Raw genomic sequence first — 21596 nt, 5'->3', positions numbered from 1 at the left:
GTTTAACTGAGAGCAGAATTGGGTCTCATACTTCCAGCATTCCCTGAGCTGCTTTTTCTGTCAGACCTAGCAATTGTCTGGGATTTCCCAGCCTTTTTTACCTCTGTCATTCAGCAGAGCAAGTCACATTATCTCAGACATCCAACTGCTCTCAGAATTTGTATGGCCACAACCTGCTGCTTCTGACTGGGGGCTGCCACAACATTTACAAGGAACGTCTTGCTCATGTGGTCTGGGCTGTGGTATTGGTGACAAATGTAGGTTTTCTTAGCTGAAGCAAAAAGAAACTAGGTAAACTGTCACAGTATTGATGTCAAACCACTTATTATCATTACATATGTGGGTCCTAGTTTGGTATCTAAGCTAACATATAACACTAAGTGTAAGCTTTTCTGGGTTACAAAGGTGGCGATGCTTTAGGCAGCAACAAAGTGAAGCTGGGTTTTAGGTTCTGGACAGAGACCATGTGGAACCAAGATACTTGATCAGATTTTCCAACACTTGATTTTGTATTTTGTCTTAGATTAAATGATGTGCATTCTGTGTGTGAGTGAATGGAACACTTAATATTCTCTTAGGCAGAAAACCTGCAGAATTTTAGATTTCTGGTTTGCCATCATTGAGAAGAACACCAAAGCATCAAAGCAGTACTGTGGCCCATGGAGGATCACACTGGGAGTGCTCCCCTCATTATGAAAAACCAACAGAACATGAAGTTCTAATGAGTGAAACAGTTTGTCAGGATAATTTAGCACAGTCTGGCACACCTTAAGGCTGGCTAGAGGGAAGGGTGGATGCTGGAGAGGTGCTGTAGGAAAGGTGCTGCCATGAGCTGTTAGCAATGAATTCTGACACCAGAGCTTAAGCTCCCCCAAATCAGGAGACAGCAGAATCTGACAGGTTTCAAATGCAGGAGATGGACAGGTAGAACTTACATAACCTGAGGTGAAAAGTCAATAAGTAATAAGGAAATTGCTTTCTAAGGAAATAGGGGCTGGGTCAGGTGCAAATTATTCCTCAGTACAGTGTTATAGCTTTGATCTTAATTCTGTGCACCAACAAAATGGCTTTGTCAGTTCAGGGAAAAAATAGAAGTGAATTGCATGAGTTTCTAGGTCAAGGGCTGGCTGCAAGGCCAACTACAGATTGCTCAATTACCTCTTCTTCTGGAAAGTTTTCCAAAGTGTTGGGCTGAATCATTTGTTTGTGGTCAAGGTACACAAGGAGAAACAGTTATTTTGATATATGTCTATTCTGTGTGATGTGTTTCTTGGGATATCAATAAAAAAGAAGCCCCCAAATTGCTAAGTTCAATGGTCTTATTGTACAAGAAAATAAAGGGCAGTGTACATAAACGTTTTCCTGTAAAGCATTGTACTGTGCACAAAACCATATAGAGTTTGTGGTGCTGGAAAGCCACTTGGCTTTATTTGCAAAGGTAATAGAGATTCTAGTTTTAGAAATTCTAGTATGAAACGGACAGGATCTCCTATTTTTTACAGAGAAGGCAACTTTATTTCTGCAGATTTGCACACACAAGAAGTATTCCTTATTTTCCTTAGTACAAAGCCAGCCAAAGCATCATATATGGTTTTGTCTTGTATCTATGGTATCAGCAGGTATGGACTTGAACATCTTTGTTCTACAATGTTTGACATGCAACACTGCAATGTATTGAAGACAGATTTGAAAAACCTAGTAACAGGGCAGTCTTAAATCACCTAAGCAAACAAATGCCTTAGTTTCTCTGAAAGCTTAATTTTTCCATGGCTGACATGGACACATTGGTTACATGCCAATAAATATCTGAATAATGCATATAAAAGTCCTTGCTGTAAAAAAATCAGTATGAGTTATTCAAGAGCTCTGTGCAAATGCTACCTTGGATAAAGGCCCAGGAAACTGGAAAGAGTCCTTACCCCTCTCCCCCCACCCACATCAGTCTGACAGCATTTACTGAATCAGATTTTTTAAAGGATTGACTGGTAAACTTTGAGTGAAACAGTTGCTTCACATTTATTAAAACAACTTATTCTGGTGGAATTAAAACAGTTTTATATTAAGTATTCTGCTCGGATGGGAGTCATGAGAGCAGAGAAATCCTTATCATTAACTGTTTTTATCTTTTAGATCACATGAATGAAAGTATGCATTTTAACTTCATATCAGCAGTCCTGATTTCCTGGAAATTGTGGTTTCCAAACAGATGGCCTCAGAGATAAACATGTGCTTCATTTACTACTTGAACTGAACACTTTGGGATAAAGGTATTTCATTTGTGAAGGGCATTTTAAATTTAGCAAGCCAGATCAATTATTCCCTGAACTGAGTAAGATACCTTGGATGAAACCCCTGGTGGGTTCAGAGTTTTATGCAAGCAGTTTGACTCATTTTACTGCTACTGTGCAAAAGGCTTATAACACTTTATCTCACTGAAGAAAAAGAAACACAAACTGAAATCAATCTTTTCAGACCCACTATATATCTGTGTTGTCCTGAGGGTTAAAAATGGAAATATTTCTTCAATGCAGGGCTTCTGACAGCCATGGGTCCTGTAAGCCTGCTTTGGCTGTAGTCACATTAGTCAGCTGAACATTACTAAGGAAGTTTCTCTACGTTCATTCAGGAGCTGGGAAGGGAAATATTCCTGCTGACTCATGCTTATTGGTATTTTCCTTGCTCCACCTCCAGTCATCCTGGCTCCTCCTCTCCCCTCTTGCTGCTGGTTGCCTACTATATTTAAACAGCTGTCTTGGAGCAGAGAGAGGATTCCAGGCTTGTAGTTTGGTTGGCTCTCCTGACTGTACAATCACTTTCATAAAGATCCCACCTCTCATCAGACCTGCTGCTAAAGGTAAGAAGGCTCCAAATAAGCACAGAGAGCTCTGTCTGGTGTACCCTAACATCAGTTTCTGAGTATCACAGGGGTGTTTTTAGAAAGGTGTTATTACATACCACAAAGTTGAATTTTTTCCACATAGTTTAATTGTGTTGGGGGGGTAACTGGCCTGACATGTAAGAGTGATGATGCAAGGAGAGAACAGCTTCTGAAACTTGTATGGAAGTATAAAATGTAAAAGCTGTCAAGTACTCTGTTTTTTTTTTTTTTTAAATACTCATTAGTTAAATATTAAACTGGTGAAACAAGTGAGTTGATGAGGAAATTAAGCTGAAGAAAACTATTGCATCTCTGTTAGAATTGTTCTTTAAAACTGAGTGTTGTGGTACCTTTTTTAACCTTCCCCAGTGTTTATACCCCACCTGCATTGCCCTCTTGAGCTCTCCCCATGTGCTGTTCAGGCCACACTTGGTGATTCTTACCTGAGCAAAATCTCATGGCTGTTACACGGAGAGCTATCTGCATATGGCTGATGTAACCTGGCTTTCTATTTCTCCAAGGATCACAGAGTGTCCTTGTCTTGCTGAATGTGTCTTTGCTTTTTCATTTGCTCACTTAAAACCTGTTTCAGGCTTGCAGCCTGGAACTAGTGAGAGCCACACTGACCGAGTTTGTGAGTTATAGTCCCTCTAGACACGAGGCTGTGTCAGGAAGGTATGCAGAGTCTGGCCCAGAGTGAGCTGGGAGCTTTTCAGCCAGAAACAATTATGTAACATCACACAGACACTGGAATGCTTTGGAAGCAGCAAGAAGCCAAGTTGTGAAACTTGCTGCACTCTCCCAGATGAGGAGAAGGAAAGGGACATTCATTTCAAGTAGGAAGCTCAAAGCAGGAGCCAAACTCAGTGTCACTAAGCTAAGTGTGAGTGCCCAGCAGCCTACACTACGTAAAAGGAGGCTGAGAAGAGCAGTCTCAATATTCTTGCTATCTCAGTCTTTTTTTCTGGTGCTAACTAGTTCAGTAGAGATTGGCAATGAACTTCAATGTCCTGTTGCTTTCCAACAGCCTCTGCAAGAACAGTTTTCCTCTACACGAACAGGTTTTCCTCTACACTGTATTAGCTGCCCTAAGAGTCTAAGACTGCAAAAAAACCCCAAAACAGTAATTAAAATAATCCACCTTAACATCTAATGGCAGGAAAGGTGAATGTTTGGTCTGAAACTAAAATGCCTGGGATGCTCTGAGTTTTACCCCCAGAAGTGAAACCTTTAGCCTACAGGATAGGAATAGCTATAAACAGGTTCAGCACCTGATTCACTTTCTACTTGAAAATAAGATTAATAACTATGAATTATAGAGATGGCAGCTATAGGATGTGAAAGGGACTTCTTCCATTTGTAGAGAGATGCTAGGATGGTTAATCTTGTGTTGATAGAATTTTCAGGGTCATATCTTCAGGAAACAAAATGTGTAGCACTAAAATGTCATTAGGGGTTTTGTGACCCCAGGCACTGAATAAATCCATGGTTAAAAATGGTCACATATGTGTACAGATCTGGTAATTTCATCAGGCTAACAACTGTGCTTCTCTAGCTATTAAAGTGTGGTCTAATTGCAGAAAATGCTCCTCTTTCATGTGTCCAAAGGTGCAGAAGGGAGGGGGAGGGCGGCACAGGGAGTTATCAGTGCGCGTGCGGCCGCCTCTGTGCTTTATCAGGGTGGAGAGGGGTGGCACAGAGCAATGGCCAGGAGCCAAGGCAACCTTCCTCTAAAGTAAACAGCGCTGCCAGCCTGTCTTCTCCTGGCTCCTGCCTTTTTTGTCCCCTTCAGGCTCCCCCAGAAAAACGCTGGCAGCCAGCAGCGTGAGGCTGCGCTCACCCACACAGACAGGCTGGCAGGCTCCTTCTCTGAGTGCCGGCTCTGCTGCTGCCCTGCAGCTGCTGCCAGGTGCTCTGCTGGGCTCGGCAGGCCTTGCTTCCACCAAAAACCCCACGCATGTGCATGCAGTTTTGCCATGCATGCTGCTGCAGGGAGCTGTGGAGCAGAAACCTGGAAGATTGCTTCCAGAGATCTCGCTTTCCTCTTCCAGGCTCCCAGCAGTTTCACAGAAATAAGAAGTGTACTCTGTGTTAGGAAAAATGAATAAGAACTTCTGGTGTAATACAGTGATGGTGAGGGGATTATTTGTTATCATGGAGAAGAAACTTCTGCTGGCCTGCAGGTAGATGCTGCAGTTTACTGCTTTGAGGGGAACACCTGACTGGTCACACCAGTGTCCTGTTCCTTTGGTGTCTCTGGCAGTCCCAGCTGCTAGTGCTGAATTCTACTAATTGCAGCTCTGGAGCTTTGTGGGAAGGAATTATTTCGGGGTAAACTTACACCACAGTCTGCTGAAGGTGGTGCAGGTTTTGGTTAATGTGGCAGAACCTATCCAAAAGGCTAGGGAGACCCTTGGGTGGTTGGGCTGTGCTCCCACAGCATCCAGGGCTTAAGGGAGTTCATCTTCTGTAGTGAATACAACTACCTTTGAGTCTCAGTTAAATTGGGAACATAATTTTTGTTGAGATCCAGCTCTCTTCAAAGCTTGATGCTTCAAATTACTTAAATTAGAAAGCACAACTATAATGTCTTTTAAATGGTTCGTGGCCCGTCAGGAAAATGCATAACAGTCTTAGACTAATGCTTAGTTAAATGGTAACAGGCAACCAGTAAGTGTCACTAAACTGTGATCCAACGATTTGGACAAGGCTGCTAGTTTTGAATTCATTTTATGTGATGAACCTTGGAATGGAGCTGCTGAGCCCAGCCATGGCTGTGCCTCGGTGTGCATGAGAACTGTCACATCCCCGCGAGCAGAGGCACTCGCAGCGCTCCTGCTGAAGCCTGGAATCTGTGAGCTGCAAACTCACTGCTGCTTTCCTGGCTGCCCAGGCACTCACTGCGCTGTGCTGGAGCTGCTGTGCCGTAAATGTCAGCCTAAAGAGGGGCATTACACCGGCAGGAAGACATTTGCTGCAATTCCTGTGTCAAAGGCAGTGATGGGCCAGGCCTCATGGAAGTGTGTGGGGCCCTTGCCAAAGATCTGTCTGCGCTTGGAAAGGGTGTGGAGAGCGTGCCCTGCTGGACAGAGCCGTGCCATTCCGTGGATTTTGCTTAGCTTTCCAAAATGACAATAAGGTTTTTATAAAAGAAAATATTTTCTGTAGAATAACTTAAAAGGTTATGCTGAATTTCAGAACTCTCACGTTTATTGTGGTAAAAATAACTTCCCTAGGTTAGTGACAGTGGAGTTGAATTCCATGGAAAACTGAAGTCATTTGACATGGTGGGATTCCTGCAGGAATGGCAGAAACATTCACTGTTCATTGGATGAGTGCATAATTATTAGATTAGTTTTGTAGATTCCACTCTAATGACACCTTCGTTTCCAAGATAATTATGATGTATATTTTGTTCAAAGACTTGTTATTTACTTGTTCAGACCTGGAACTCTCCTTTTTCTGGAAAATTAAGAAAGAAGGTTCCAGAACTAAACTAGCACTTCTCAAAAAACCCTATAGTGATAGAATGGTACTTATTTGAAAATGCAGCCAGGAGACAAGGTTTACTTCACTTATCAGTAAATGCACAAGTTACTTCAAAAAGTGTTTGTGATAATGATACCATTTTCTACAGAGTATGGTCACAAGTAAAGTTTTTATAAACAGCTGCAACACTCCATTTAATGTAGTGAGAAGGTTCCTAAAATTGCCAGCTGTTCTGGAGTAACTGGAATTCATGTCTGAAAAAGAAAGGTAACTGTTCTGTCCCTCTTTTGTAGTGCATAATCAGAGAATCATCCTTTGATTTTGAGGTCAGGAGGACAAAAAGATAAGGAGGTCTGTCCTGAGTGTGGAAGTGTAATGTGACAGTCTGCAATGCAGGGTAATAATACTTTAGATTAGCCTGAGTTAGTGGGCTGGAGAAAATCTTGTGGTGTTTTCCTTGTTTGTTTGCTTGTGGATTTTTGTCAAAAATTGGAAATAATTCAAAACATATTTGTTTCAGCAGGTAGATTCCAGAGCAGAAATGCTTCCAGATGGGAAGATGTACCCATTAGTGACCAGACCCTCAAACAGGAGTGGGCTCAAGACACTGCCTGTTGTGATCATAGGTAAGCCTCCTCCTGCCAGCACTGCTGTGCTCTCTTGTGCTGCTGTTGCTTTGGACTCGCTATCTTTAACTCTGTTCCACTTCCACATGTTCTCACTCAAACCAGAAATGCCTGACTGCTGTTTCTGCATCCTTTCCCAGACAGCCAGACTTCCTGTAATACTAAGAGACCTCTAAGAGTTGTGAGTAGTAAGGAACAAGATATTTTACAAATTAAAATGCATACCTTTAATGGTAAAATTGGTAACCTTTTGAGCATCAGTTCATCTGAGCCTGCTTTTTCTCTGTTGGATATTTATAAATATTTGAAACCTTTTCAGTACCGATAGGTAATCACCTTGCTGTGGTTATCTGTAGTGCTTGAAGTGAAGGTGTGAGTTTTTTCACCATTTTGTCTGTTTAAAAAGTACTCCAGATGCTGTTAAGGTTTCTTGAAATTTCTCACAGGTTTCTTTTAAAACATGAGTGAGCTATACTGATTTTGTACAGATTTAATAGCCTTACAATATGCAGGTTTCTACCAGTTAAAAAAGCCAGGTTATATAGTAACTGTCTTGCCTCCCTTGCAAGAGGGAGCTTGCAGAGTGAGGTGATTCTTTGAGCAAAGTAATGATGTCAGAGCCTTCCCCTCTGACCAGCCATGGGCTGTGGGGGTGTTGGACCTTGCTCATCTGAGCATGTGTGTCATGCCTTGCAGAGCTGGCTTCCCTCCTTATCTGGCTTCGAGTTCAAAGCACCCGAGGGAGCTGCTCCAAAGTTAGAGCACTGCATAAATCACCCCTAATCCTTGCTAACAGCAAGTTTGACAAGGATACTACTACCAGCAAGTTCTTGTCTGAGAATGACTTTGTGCTGCTCAGTTGTACAAGTCTCTAGGTGGGAAGGAGGATATTTTGGTACCTCCCTAGTGCACCTGTACAGGGAGCCAGGGTGGAGATGGCACTAAAGCCTCAGAAGCAGCAGTGTGAAGAGCTGCACTCTGGGGAGGCTGTTGGAATGAAGCAGCCCAGCTGTTTCACTGCAGCTGGACAGCACTGCATGGATGTTCCAGCTACTTCCCCAGGCCCTGCTCCAGGGAGGCTGTGTGCTGCCTCAGCTGTGCTAGCAGCCTCATGGAAGCAGTTGCATATTAAAATATCTTGAGCCCCAGATGTTCTTGTGGCCATCAATATCAAACTTAGACAAGGTTCAGAATAAAACCTCTGTGTGTTGTTGCTGAGTGTGGAGCACTCAGGTGATGAAGTTTGGCTTAGGCACCTCCTTGTACTGCCTAAAGTAAAGCAGCGACCTGAAATTTGTTGTATTTTACTATAGCTGCAGTTTAGTTTGTTTTTAGTGTTTGTTGCTGTTGGTTTTGGCTAACTTTCCTGCAAGTGGAATATTCCAAACACTGACCTGCAGCTGCTGGTTCGTGTCAGCACAGCAGCTTTTGTCCCCAGCTGTGACATGGGCTGCCCTTCACATAGTTCACTGTTGGCTTTGCAGCCATGACCTCCCTCTTTTGGAATCCTCAAGGATCAGCCTTTGCTCCAGTCACCCTTGAGCACTGGCACTGTGTCAACAGGCTGCTGTCACTTGGGCTCTCCTCTCCTCTTCGTCACTGCATTGTCGTGGGTTTTGGTCACACAGCACCAAAGCCTGGGCAGCCAGACACTGTAAAATATTAAACATGCTGGAGAACAGCCACGTGCAAACTTTCCACAGGCTACTCTCACTGGGCTTTGGAGTCACATTTATCTAGTTTTTCTCCTGGCTGTTGGGTGGTCAGCAAAAGAGTTCAGCCATCCAGCAACCTGTTCAAAGTGCTGTGTTCTGAGGGCTTGTCTTGGCATGGCAGAGAGGCTTTCCTTAACACACTGCAATACCACAGTAGGGCTGGTTTCCATTGGAAGGTGTCCTCAAGACCCATTAGTCAAAGCTGTATTGTCAAATATCCCTTAAAAGATGGAATTTCTTGCTGAGAAGAACTGGCTCCCCTTCATTTCAATAGTCACCATCTTTTCTGGATCTTGTATCCTGTGCACAGTGAACTACTCTGCATTGGTGTGAAATGTGCTTCCAGGAGAGCTGAGGCCCCTGGACAGCCCATGATCAGCTTCTAAACCCCTAATTTTAGAGAAATAACTCCATTCATCACCATGCTAGAGACTTCAAGCTTCATGTGAGGGCATCCTCTGACTTATTTAACCCTGTGTCTTTTCAGCAAGTTCTAAGGACCTTGCAATGCAAATAGGAGCAAGTGAGGTGGAGGGTAAAATGACTTCCCCAACTCCATGCAATAAGCCTATGCTGGAACAGGAAATCCCCTGTATCCATAGCAGTGTCATGTCTTTTGAATTGGTCTGCATATTGGAAACACTTCTCAAAGAGCTGCTCTATCTCCAGAAGTATAAACTCTTCTCAATTGTTTTTTCAGGGAATGGGCCTTCAGGAATCTGTCTCTCATATTTGCTGTCAGGTTACACCCCTTACTTCAAAAGACACTCTCTTCATCCTCATCCTATTCTTCAGAGAAAACTGGAAGAGGCACCAGAAGTCTCTCTTTTGGACCAGGTTTGTGTAAAGATAAAATATGACATCCCAGAAAAGCATCCCAGGGGTGTGTAATAAGTGATTACCTTGTTTGGATTTTCAAAGTACACAGACAGAATGAGCCTTAAGCAAATAGCAGAGCATTTTGCTTTGTAATCCAGATCTCCCTTGTATGAACTGCCAGCATTGCTGCTAAGATCCTCGAGGCAGCCCTTGGGCAAGAACAGGTCTGTGTGCCAGTAAATGAGCTGCCCAGCACACCAAGCCCCCTGATGAGAGATGCTGGAGTAACAAGCAGTCTGCTGCCTGGCACTACCTGCACTTTGAGCATCTGGTGCTTCTCTCTCTAGGATCTGGAGTATCTGTCTGAAGGCTTGGAGGGACGATCCCACAGCCCTGTGGCTCTTCTGTTTGACACCCTGCAGCGGCCAGACACAGACTTTGGTGGGACAGCAGAATCTGTGCTCACCTGGTGGCATGAGCCTGACAGAGCCATCCCCCACCTGGTCCTTGGCAGAAACGCTCCTGGAGGTGCCTGGCACGTAAGTGAATTGGAGCCAGCTGGGGTCTGTGTGTTGTGTAATAGCCAGATGGGCTGACTGGAGAGAGAAAAGCTCCTCTAAAATCCCAGTCAGCTGTGTTACATCTTATATATATAGATACATGAAAGTTTAGAAGGAAAACAAGCCTTTATATTCCCCATCTCTTGTTCTTTTTGGAGAACATGGATGGTTTCATCCATTACAGCAGATTAGAGGAAATTACTGATTTCATCATCTGTGTCATACTGAAACATGGAAAAGCTGCCTTTCAGTTTTTACATTAAAAAATTAATTTTGCTCTGCTTCTTGTTCCAGTCTATAGAGGGCTCTATGGTTACCCTGAGCAAAGGGGAATGGATGGGACTCCCAGATCTCCCTTTCAAAGAATGGTTAAAGCAAAAGAGAAGGTGAGATATTCATGTGTGATCATTTGCCAACATCTGGGGATTTTTAGAGAACCTGGAATGGACTTCTTGAATGTAGCTACCCATCTGTTATGGATGATTTTAGTGAGAGAAAGGACATCCTCCTGCACCCCAAAACCAGTCCATTCTATATTGAGTGACTCAGATAAAGTTGCAGTGCTGCTTGGAATGTGTCCTTCTCCACACTTACTGGGGAGATGAGTCTGTGACCATGAGTTCTGAGTAGAGCTTGAAATCATGGTCACCTGGCTTCTACTGATGACAAGTGCAATCAGTTCAGCCACTGTGCATTCTCTGAGGTGCTGCTTCTCTTTACATGTGTCACAATTAATCTTAAGAAGTCCAGGTGTTAAAAATTGAATGGAAGCAAGATACTAGAGGAAGGCTTAAATAACCAACCGTGTTCTTGGGGCTGGATGAATGCTAGAGAAAGCTGCCTCTGTCCTACAGCTTCTGGACCTCACTGTTAGCCCTATATGTCAGGAATGACTTTGCTGAAGTCGGGGAAACTAGATCAGTCTTCTCTGGTAGTGCCAGGATAGATGGCTCTAGGATACATTCAGTGCAAGAGGGGACAAATTCCAGTCTCTTACTTAACTGCTGCTTGACCTTTGTTTGTCCTTTATTACAGAGGTCTCAGAAACAATAGAGCCACAGCAGAAGACATTGCTCAATATTACCAACACTATGTGATGAAGAAAGGACTGCAGAAGAATTTCAAATGTGGCACTGTTGTGACCTCTGTGAGGAAAGTGAGTGCAGAGAGCATCTCCAACCACACCCAGAAAGATCTGCAGGAGGATAGTGACTCAATTTGGAGCTCTAATGAAAAAAGTGCAGAGGTCTTTCAAGTGGATGGATTTTTCAAAACTGTGGAAGGTGATAAAGAGCCCTTCTCCATCTATGCAGAGAATGTGGTCTTGGCTACAGGAACATATGACAATCCTACCTGGCTCGGGGTCAAGGGAGAAAACCTTTCCTATGTCCACCACCAGCTGTCCGCCCTAGAAGAAGCAGTGAAGAACAACAGTGTTGGCATCATGACAGATCCAGTCCTGATTGTAGGTGCTGGTCTGACAGCTGCTGATGCGATTCTCTTTGCTCACCATTGCAATATTCCGGTAATCCACGTTTTTCGGCGACGAGTCACTGATCCTGGCCTTATTTTTAACCAGCTCCCCAAAACGATGTACCCTGAATACCACAAAGTCCACCAGATGATGAAAGAGCAGACAGCTGCCTGTGCTGGGCCCTACGAGCACTACATCAGCCTCCCTGAGCATCACGTGCTCTCCTTTGGCAAGGACAAGAAATGCATCTTCCAAGACAAGAACGGCTGTCAGAAAGCTTATAAAATTTCCATGGCTCTTGTTCTAACTGGCTCAAACCCCAACCTCTCCTTTCTGCCAAATGATGGCATTGACTTGGCATTGGACAGCGAGCAGCCAGTCAATCCAAAGAGGAATCCCATAGATGTTGATCCATTCACCTATGAATGCACTCAGGAGAAAGGGCTCTATGCCCTGGGACCTCTAGCAGGAGATAACTTTGTACGCTTTGTGCAGGGAGGGGCTCTGGCTGTGGCCAGCTCTCTGTCAAAGAAAGCCAACAAAAACCCCCCCTAACAAATAACCCCATCCCTGTACTGCCTGTACTAGGATGGGTTACTGCTCTTTCCATCAAATAATCTGATTTGTATGTCCTCAATTCTAAAGGCCATTCCTGGTGTTCTTCAAGGTTATATGGAGAGTTAGTAAGTTCTTGCTGAGTTATTTGAGAAGATTAAGTGACCAAATACAGGGTGGGTTCCACACACAGCAGTATCTTCAATTCCTGGGAATTCAGCTCCTTTTCTGCATAGCTGTGCATGGTTACTGGGACTGAAGCTTGTGCCTGGAAAAGCAAGGGGCAAGAGAGGAATTGCTCTTCTATCTAAAACCCTCCAGGTGACAGAAAATTGGATTGAGGAATCAATGTTAATTATTTTCAGATAGCAGGCCCACAACACTGTGTCTGTTGGTGTCTTACAGTGTTTTGTCATAAAACAAAGTAAACTGACCTGGTTTTATTTACTCCTGTGGTTTGGCTGTATTTTCTTGTTAGGCCAGAAATCACTGCCAGGTGCTGCAGGTACCTCTTTGGCACGTGGGGAGTACTCTGCCAGTAAAAACTGACATAGAAACACTCAAAACTGTATTGTCTCACTGACACCAGCAACAAGTAATGCATGATTCTTTTAAAAAATCAAGAGATTCCTGTGATGGGTTCTTCTCCTTCCTGAGAAGAAATGGTACTGATTTGCAAATACTTGGTTTGCCATCTTGCAGCTCCCTGCTTTCTAAATCCTAAACCTGTGATAGCCAAACTCTTGGCAGCTGCTGTAGAGACAGGCAGAACTAAAGGGGAGCTACAGGTCCATCTTGGAACTGCCCACATACTGTATGGGGCTTCTGCTGCATAGAGGATTCTGGAAAGGTGCAATATGTTATATACTGGGTAAATTACTAATGTATTATGATTTTTAAAAAATAATATTGTTTGTATAAGAGGGGAAATGGCACAGTCACTTTTTGGTAGCTTTATGCTATATATATATAAACTTTTTATACTGTTTTTCTAAAAGATTTTTATTGGCAGAATATTTTGTTACAGTCTTTCAGTCTGTTCTGAATCAGTTGGGGTAGATGGCAATGATGCCTTATGCTGTAAGCAGCATTCTCAACAGACCTACAGGGGCTTTCATACCTCTCACAGCAAAAATTTCAGTCATAGCTAATTTAATTTGGTGTAAAAACAGACTCTGCTCCCTGTGCTGCACTGAAACTCACTGACTCAAAAGGCCCTGAAAAACTGAGTGGGACATCTGTAAATGAATTGGCTGGAGCTGAGATGTGGGAGGGGCTTGTCTGTGGAGGTACTGTATCACTTGAATCATTTTTCTGACTGACTACTCTTGTATGAAACTTTCCAATAAAGTGATTTCATACTTACCTTGTGTTAGTTTTAACTCTGAATCTCTGACCCAGAGAAGACCTCATGAGCTGTTCATCACCATCATCTTCCTGGTGAGTACCAGGGTTTGTGTCTGCTAAATCCTTCATCCCTCTGCTCCCTAGGAGGACCCTACTGTGAATTTTCTCTCTGTTTATCTTTGTCTCTCCAGTAGGATGAAAGGATGAAGATGTAAAATGCCTTGTAAAAGCTGTAAAAGGTCCTTGTGAAGTGCCTGCCTGTCTCTTGTGAGGCTAAGAGAGTGCCAAACCAGGTTATTTGCCAAGCTTGTTCTTGCCTGGGGGGTCTTAGATCTCTTTCTTGTTCACCTGCTCTCTCCTCCTGTCTGCAAAATAACCCCAGGTCATAGCCCAGATCAGTAAGGCAGTTAAGACAGTTCAGATCAGAATGTGACAGTTTATTTGAAGTTATTTGACAGTTAGATTTGAAGGTGTCTGGTCCAACCCCACCAAATTGGAAGTTGCTCAGTGCCTTGTTGGGGAAAGCTTGGACTATTTCCAGGACAGAGATTGTACTATCAACATTTGATTGCCCTGTTCAACATTCTGCCACCATTGTTGTCCAGAATTGTTAGATATTTTCTCAGTTATCTGAATTGTCCTTATTGCAGCTTATCTACTGCCTCTAGGTTTGGTGTTTTTGGCTTTTTTCCACTGCACAGCTCTGAGAGGAGTCTGGTTCAATGTGTTAAAATATCAATACTTGCTCTTCTCTGCAGGCTGAGACTGAAGTACCCTCAGTATTTGGTGAACACAGAAGAGTGGAGGGAATGAGTTTCTGGTCTGTGTCCTTGCTCACTGGCCAGAGGGGTGGCAATGTCCCCAGGGCTCTCTTTGGCAGCATTACTCTGCATGAGCTGGTTCTTTCCCCTGATTCTGTTATCCTGGCAATGTGGGCATTCCAAAGGAGGGATAATGTGGTTCTGTGATCTTCTGCAGCTAACCTTTGCTAAAAAAAGTTCAGTGATCAATGCTCACCTCTCTGAAAATGCTGCTTTTGGCTACATCTTCCTGCCTCAAAAGCAAATGAGGAGGAGAACAAAAGCCAAAGAGCATTTAAAAAAAAAAAATCTAGGGGCACTGGCATGTGCTGGGAATGAGGTCACAAGATTGGTGTCAAGTGAAATGCTGCCCTTCCCATCACAGAGATCAAAGTCACAGTGTTCGTGCTGATCATTCCTGCATCCCATATTGCATTATGCTGAACTAATTTGCCCTGCACGGGAGAGCTCCTAACTAGGTCAGAGCCTGAGCCTCGCTGGGGGGAGCTGGAGTCTCTGTTTGAAATCACCTCCCTTCCTGCCCAAGAGGGACAAGCTAATTGCCTACCCCGTGCAGGACCAGAAAGGGAAGTGTTTTTCCGCAACTGATGCTTAGAAAATATCCTACATTCTGCCCCCAAGGGATGTCAAAGTAGAGAATCTCAATAGCAGAATTGGTGGTTGAGTCATAAACTGCAGCTCCTCAGGGCAAGGCTGTGTGCTTCTAATCCAAGTTGTCATTCAGTTCTCTGTATCCAGGGAGGCAACTATGAATTATTGTTCCAAAACAATCAGCTGTGAGAGTCAACAGATACCGGCTTTGTTATGAGTGCAATTCACCCAGGCACTACAACCTTGACCTGCAGCATGTGACAGGGCCAGGAATAAACCCAGGCTCCTCCTGGGCTCTCTGCACAGCCAGCTCTGCCTGCCATGGTGACACAGCTCCGTCAGGTGACACCCCAAATGCTTCACTTCCATCTCCTCTGCTGCTGCTCGGGCCAGCCTGATGAGCTGGGTGTGTAACAGCTGAGGCCACTCTGCCTCTGTCCTGTCCCTGCCAGGCATTCGGTGTCCCCTCCCTGCTGCCCACTGGGGAGCTCCCACAGCCACAGTGACCAGAGCAGGTCCCTCGGGAGAGCCTCAAGCAACTCCCTGCTCAGCTCAGTTGGGATAGGGCGGATTGGTTTTTGCATACAGAACTCTGGCTGCAGCTAAGAAGTGATGCTCATCCCGCCACAACAAAGGCTCCATGTCAGGATGTCAGGGACTCATTTTCCCTTCTTCAGGGCTCCTCAGCCTCCTTTGGTCCCCAGTTGTATCCTTGCAGAACAAGCTCCTGAGACCTGCTGGTACTTGCCAGGAACAATGGAAAATTATGCCTTCAGAACCCAAATGAAGATTTGAAGTTTACCAAGCTGACAAAAAACAAAATTGTGGGGGTTTTTTATTTTATTGTGTTTGTGAGTCCTTGTAGTCATGGCTGGTGTATTTTAAAATCACCTGTGGGTGTGGCAGAAGTGTACAAGCCTGAGTGTACAAGCCTGAACTCAGGTACATTTATTATGCAATTAAAATACAAAGTTACTGCTTCTTCTTTTGGTCTTGTGAGATGTCAGAGCACGTTCATTGGGAGCTTTTGCTTCTCAAATGAAGGGAAGGGTTGCCTCTTTTTAAAAGGAGCCCTCTTTTATGTATCACCTAAATTGAAATAATTTCAGTAAAATAGTCTTGGGAGCTCCTTTGATAGTTCAGCCTTCACTTGTTGGCAGCACTTCTGTCTTTGAGCACAGGACTAAATCCAGCCACATCTTGGCCAGACCACTCTATTTAAAAGGTCTACAGAGCATTATGATACATTGCAAGTCCAATGACTGCCCAAGTATTAGCTTTAAAAGGGCCCTTAGGGAGCTGTTGCAGATGTAGTGGTTTAAATTAACCTGCTTTATTTGTGAAATACAGATATTTGTGGGCAGGCCAGCAGCCAGCACACCACTGCTGACTGACAGCTCCTGGGGTCAGGCTAAGCTGCTTGTAACTGGGGACACCTGGGGCGTGGATGCTGTGAGAGAGTCTTCTAGCAGAAGAGACTTCAAGGTGGAACAAACCCTGGAGGTTCCAGGGAAAAAATATCTGACTTCCAGGGCTCTTATGCAAGCCTTGAAGGTGGAAGAAAGCTCCTGGCTAGAGAGCAGCTAAGTGGGGTGGAAGAAAAAGGAGCACAAATTTTGTTGTTGTTGTTGGCTGGCTCCTGCCTTCTGCCAGAGCCTGGAAAGCTGCACGGATCCTCTGTCCAGGAAGAGTTTCCTTTGGCATTCCTGGGGACAAGCCCTTAGGGCCAGGACAAAACCTGGGTTGTTTGATGTGCAGCTCAGAGAGATTCTGAGAGATTCTGCTCTGGCATGAGAAGGAAAACCCCTCACAGGTTTGACTATTTCTGTTTTGCCTCTGTATGAGTGTGCCCTTCTGCTCTGTATGGGCACCCACGTTACACAGCTTGGCTTAGGAAGAAGGACCTATGAGTATATTGATTTACAGGAGCAGAGCAGGCAGCCCTCGTGAACTTTTGCAAAGAAAGCAGAATGGGTTTTGTTTTCCAGGCCAATTTTTTCTGGTTGCATTCATTTCTTGGAAGCACTGTCAACAGTTCTGCTTTTTTTTTTACGTCTACACCGCAGCAACCTGGAAACAAGGGAAAGGAAGGGAATCCTGAGCCAGGCAGCAGCCATGCACGGGCAGCGTGGCCCTGCTCCACAACCAGCAGCCCTGCCAGCTGGGAAAACTGCCCTGGAAGGTGACAGGGCTATTTACTTAAGATATTTACCCTGCAGGTGAATGTCCATATCTCAGTCTGACTGGAAGTGAAGGGGCTGGGAGAATAAGGGCAGGAGGCTCCTTTGGGGCCGGGGGTGCAGCTGCGGGGGCTGTGTGCCTGGGATCAGGGTGCTGGAGCACAGCCCAGCTCTCCTGGGGTGCAGCAGCGCTGGGCACAGCCTTAGAGCAGGGCCAGCCCAGGGCACACAGCTGCTAATGCAGACTGGGGGTGAAGCTCGCCAGGGCTTGTGGGCGTGGAAAGTTACTGCTGATGACGAAGTGTGGATTTGGGGATTTTGTATTGGGTAAGTTTCCAAATCTGAGTTGTGCTTTTGTAACCCACTGGAGCTTTTGCCAGAGAGGCAAACTTTAACCAGAGGACAAGCAAAGGGCAGGATGGAATCATTCCTATAATGGCAAATAAATAGAAAATCAGGAGAGCTGTGTTTTTTTATGAGACCACAGGCAGTTTTAGATCTAAAACATTCATTCTTTTCGAGAGCCAGCCCCGTGGAGCAAACCCCATTTGCAACTTGGCATTAATACCTGAGTTATCCAGCATTACGGTAACTCGGAGTCAGCAGAGGTCTCAGAGGCACAGAGGGCTTTCAAAACTAATAAACCAACCAACAGATCTTTCTACTGAAAAAGCCAGGGAATTTCTATGCCAGAAAAAAAAAAAATCTTTGGTATTTTCCTGGGGTAATAAATGGACTTTTCATTTTAAACATTAAGGTCTAGCAAAACCAAGCAAATGACAATGAGGTGGGAAGATGGGTGAGATGCCCCCGTGGCTGCAGTGCCCTGGGAGCACCTAGTCCATGCCAGGTTCATCCCATCCCTCATCCAGGCATCCTGCTTGGGCCTGCCAGGCCTTGTCCAGCTGGGAGGAACAGGAGCACACACAGTGTGTGATGAACATGGTGACACAGAGAGGGACGAGATCTTCGTCCTCCCGAGCTCCAATGGTGGCTGCAGAAAAGATGGACGGGTCAAGTTGCACACATTAACATAGCAGTGTTGTTTCTAAGCAAATCTGAATTGCTGGAAAGTTTATGCCATGTGAATCCCTCATGCTGTGCAGCTGAATTTTCTTTTTTTCTTTTTTTTTTTTTTTTCTTCTCTAATCTGGTTGCTGGGCTGCCGGGGTGGATTTACTGTGTTATCAAACCACAGGCTGGGAAAAGAAGCAGCGCTGGCAGAGGCTGACGTGTCGTGGATTGGGGCTGGAGGGATTTCACAGCTGGTGCTGCTGCACAGCTCTGAGGGTGGGAGATGCTCTGGGCTCTCCCACGGCGAGGGGCGAGTGACAGCCCTGCCGGAGCGGGCAGCCCTCCCAGGGCAGGTGTGGGGGCCAGCCTGGGACTGGCACTGCGCAGATGGGACAGGCTGGCCAGGGTCTGACTCTGCAAGGAGAAAATCCAAGGAAAGGGAAACTGGATATACAGGGAATCCACTCCTCAGCAGTTTTCCTGGTTGGGAAGGATGGTGTCAGATTAGCCAGGAAGGCAGAGCCAGTCCTGGGCACTGGGATGAGAGCATGGTTGCAAGCTCAGATGTTGCAACTGAGCCCTTTTCCTGAGCCCTTTCCAGCACCTGTTTGCCAAACTCCCTTTGAAGTTGCTGGAGCAGCTTTCCTGTAAATGCTGCTCTTGTCACGGAATCTCTGCCCAGGAAATTACAGTATTAATGAACAGTAAGACATATGAGCAGTGAGAGGGAAGGGTAATTAATGTAATTCATTCATGTGAATGAATTATAGGCCATGGACACTGCCTGAAGTACCCTTCTTGCAAAAATATTCTTCATGCCCCATATTGCATTTGCTTCATGAAACTTGAGCAAGAGATTTCTCAGGAGGGTGAATAACTGGCATTGTTTTTGCTGGCTGGAGTATAACTGGGATGGCTTGGGCAGCACGTTAAAGCATGCAGGATGCAACCTCTGCAATATATTGACCTGATCAAACATGTAATAGTAAGAAGGTTTTCTCCTCTGAAAAGAAAATCTTTAAAATCCTTCTTCTCTTTTACTTGGAGGGGAAAGCAAGACCTTTGGAAAAGTTTCACTAAAAGCAGAGGCAGAAAGCTGCATTCAATCAGGGACTTACAGCAGAGCCTCAGACATTGCAGTGAACACTGTAACCTTTGGCATCTTATGGTAGATTTCTGGTCCCCTTTTGGGCTAATGCTCCATCTCAAAACTGGGAGAAATTTCAGAATTGTGTTACACCAGAACTGGTTTCTTCCTTTGTATAATTCTAAGTTTGGTGAACAGATGTTTATAAGAAACAAAAGAGGTTCCCAGGCTATGTTGGGAGCTCTGCAGCAACCACTTGTACTGATTTATAGTGAAGATGACTGTCCTGAGGCTGATATAATTTCTCATTCCTAAAAATATAAATATTAATTTAAATGTTTTTCAGGGAGCTGGAGAAGCAAGAGTCTGAGAAAAAGATCGAGTTATATAAACAAATATTATCTGTCTGATGTAACACTCCAAATACCTCATCCACTGAGTAATCTGGATATGACATAACAGGGGAGCTGGATGAGAGCAGGTCAAGTGAATTGTTCTCATCCTGAAACAAAGGAAAATGAATCAAAGAGAGGTAGAATTGCCCATTCCCAGGCTTCCCTGTGACCTTTCTTGTGCTCTGTTACGTCCATTTCCACCAAAAATTTCCTCTTCCTTTAAACAATGTAGTGGATACCCCTCTGTCCCACTGGGAAAAGGCTTGTTGCAGAGGAATTGATGCAGCTCTGCTGGAGCAGATCCCCATTTGCAAGTGGAGCATGTGACGCTTTCCCAGTGTTAGGTCAGGAAAACTGTGGGAATTTAAAAGCAATCCCACAGCTAAAACAATAAAGTCTGGCTCCGGTCAAATGTCATCACAGATGAACCACCCCTCGTGTGTAGCTCCAGCAGCCTTTGAGTGCTGCATTGAGAAGGGAAGCAGAAATGCACAGCATAAAATGTTCATTCTGCTAGGGGTTGAATGTCTGATCCCTACACTCTCAGTGAGGCTGGAAGGTCCCCGTGGCCCCTGCTTGGTGAAAGAACTAATACTAAATATTTTCAATACAGGAATTGAATTTTCATATTCCTCTGATTCCCTAATACTCAGATTTGTCAGGATGGTCTTTTACTAATTACCTCCTAATTTGAAGTTTATTTTACATAGGGAAGGCTCAGTCCATTTGTATCAGAACTTGAAACTCATCTGGATGAGTTCGGGTTTTTTTCCTTTCTGACAACTCTTACAATAACAAATAACAATATTCTCAATAAACAGTCCATCCTAGGGAACCTGGCTCCCAGCCAAGATTGACTTAGAAATCCTTGCAGTGGCCACAGGCAGGCACCCCCAGGAGGATTCAGTGTGCTAGGGATGGGCAGTGCCTGCTCTAGCAAATAGGGCTGTCCAGAAAAGGGAACTGAAGGAAAATCTGTAACAGGACAGTGAAGATATAAGAGGTAAAAGACGACAAGCCTGAAGAAAATGAACTATTTGAGGAGACTTCCTTGGGTTTGGGCTGGAGCATCTGAGCAGCCCTGCAGCTGCTGAAGGCTCCTTGCAGGCTGCTCTGCTGCTGCTGGGGCAGAAACCAGCTGGACATGGACTGCGTTTTTCTTGCTCTCCTTCGGATGAGAAATGCAGCACATGGAGGTGGAGGAGTGATATTATTACAGGGAGCTGGGAAATTTTGTTGCTTTTAATTAAAGGTGGATATTTTCAAGGGATGTTTAACTGCCCTCCAGAAAAGCCATCTGGCCCTCGGATGAAGCTGATCCCTGCTGTGTTGTTAGTCTGGGAAGGGCAGATATTTTGTGAAATACCTGCTGGAAGGGCAGTGCTTCACTGACATGTAAAGGTGGTGGGTTCAAAGAGGCCTTTGTGGAAGGCACAGGTGCCTTTATCTTCTCTCTGTTTTCAGCTATTGCAAGCCTTATTTAGACCAAGAACCCCTCAGGGCAGGGCACGGATGAGCATCCTTGTGCTGGGTGGTATTTATGGCAGCCTGCTTGCCCAGGGTGGGACTGCTGGCCCCAGCCCCTGGCCAGCTCACCTCCTCACTGACAGCACATGTAAGGATGCCCTGGTGCTTGTATTTCAGTGAATATTAAAGGCAATCACTGTTTATTTGTGTAAGGAACAGCCCCAAATGCAGCCTCCTGGCAGTACCTAATCCTCTGTCAGAGCTGGGCTCTGCACATTCTTCTGAGCATTTTGTGGTTGATACTGGGCAAGGCTGTCACCCAAGCACTTGATATTGGGAGGGCTGTTGATGATGTTGGCATGTGAATCATCACAAGACTGGGCATGGACAGCCTGCAGTTCAGGAGCAGGATGGATACATGATAGCATTGCATTGTCAAAAACCCATCCCCAAAAGTTTTTGAGAAAACCTCCCTTGGCAGTGCATTCAGAAACATATGGGATATTCTGTTAGCCAAAGCTTTGGTATTTTCCTTACAAATGGAGCATCCAATGCTTTTTTGCAGCCTGCCAGGGGAG

General features: G+C 44.8%; 1 protein-coding gene across 4 annotated transcripts; it reads left to right on the top strand.

Moving 5' to 3' along the window:
• The first annotated feature begins 2359 nt into the window (after window positions 1–2359).
• OSGIN1 (oxidative stress induced growth inhibitor 1) lies at window positions 2360–13481 on the top strand. 4 transcript variants are annotated; one of them, XM_041458652.1, is made up of 6 exons: window positions 2360–2854; window positions 6891–6993; window positions 9409–9545; window positions 9875–10066; window positions 10382–10473; window positions 11123–13481. In XM_041458652.1, the coding sequence occupies exons 2-6, from the start codon at window positions 6909–6911 to the stop codon at window positions 12114–12116; spliced, it is 1500 nt and encodes a 499-aa protein (XP_041314586.1). In that variant the 5' UTR covers window positions 2360–2854; window positions 6891–6908; the 3' UTR covers window positions 12117–13481. The 4 variants fall into 4 exon arrangements, with proteins under 4 accessions (XP_041314586.1, XP_041314585.1, XP_041314588.1 ...); XM_041458651.1 differs by having other exon boundaries at window positions 6888–6993; XM_041458654.1 differs by lacking the exon at window positions 2360–2854 and adding an exon at window positions 5785–6017.
• The last annotated feature ends 8115 nt before the right edge of the window (window positions 13482–21596 follow it).

Source organism: Pyrgilauda ruficollis, unplaced genomic scaffold (assembly GCF_017590135.1).
Source record: "Pyrgilauda ruficollis isolate IOZ18807 unplaced genomic scaffold, ASM1759013v1 scaffold13, whole genome shotgun sequence".
Lineage (NCBI taxonomy): Eukaryota > Metazoa > Chordata > Aves > Passeriformes > Passeridae > Pyrgilauda > Pyrgilauda ruficollis.
The sequence above is the reverse complement of the archived record's forward strand: the minus strand, read 5'-3'. Positions and strand labels throughout refer to the sequence as shown.

Bases quoted from the DNA above. Each gene is read 5' to 3' on its own strand.
- OSGIN1 (XM_041458652.1), top strand. From the start codon at position 6,909: ATGCTTCCAGATGGGAAGATGTACCCATTAGTGACCAGACCCTCAAAC. The intron at 6,994-9,408 runs GTAAGCCTCCTC...TTGTTTTTTCAG, and splicing joins ACTGCCTGTTGTGATCATAG to GGAATGGGCCTTCAGGAATC. The intron at 10,474-11,122 runs GTGAGATATTCA...CCTTTATTACAG, and splicing joins TGGTTAAAGCAAAAGAGAAG to AGGTCTCAGAAACAATAGAG.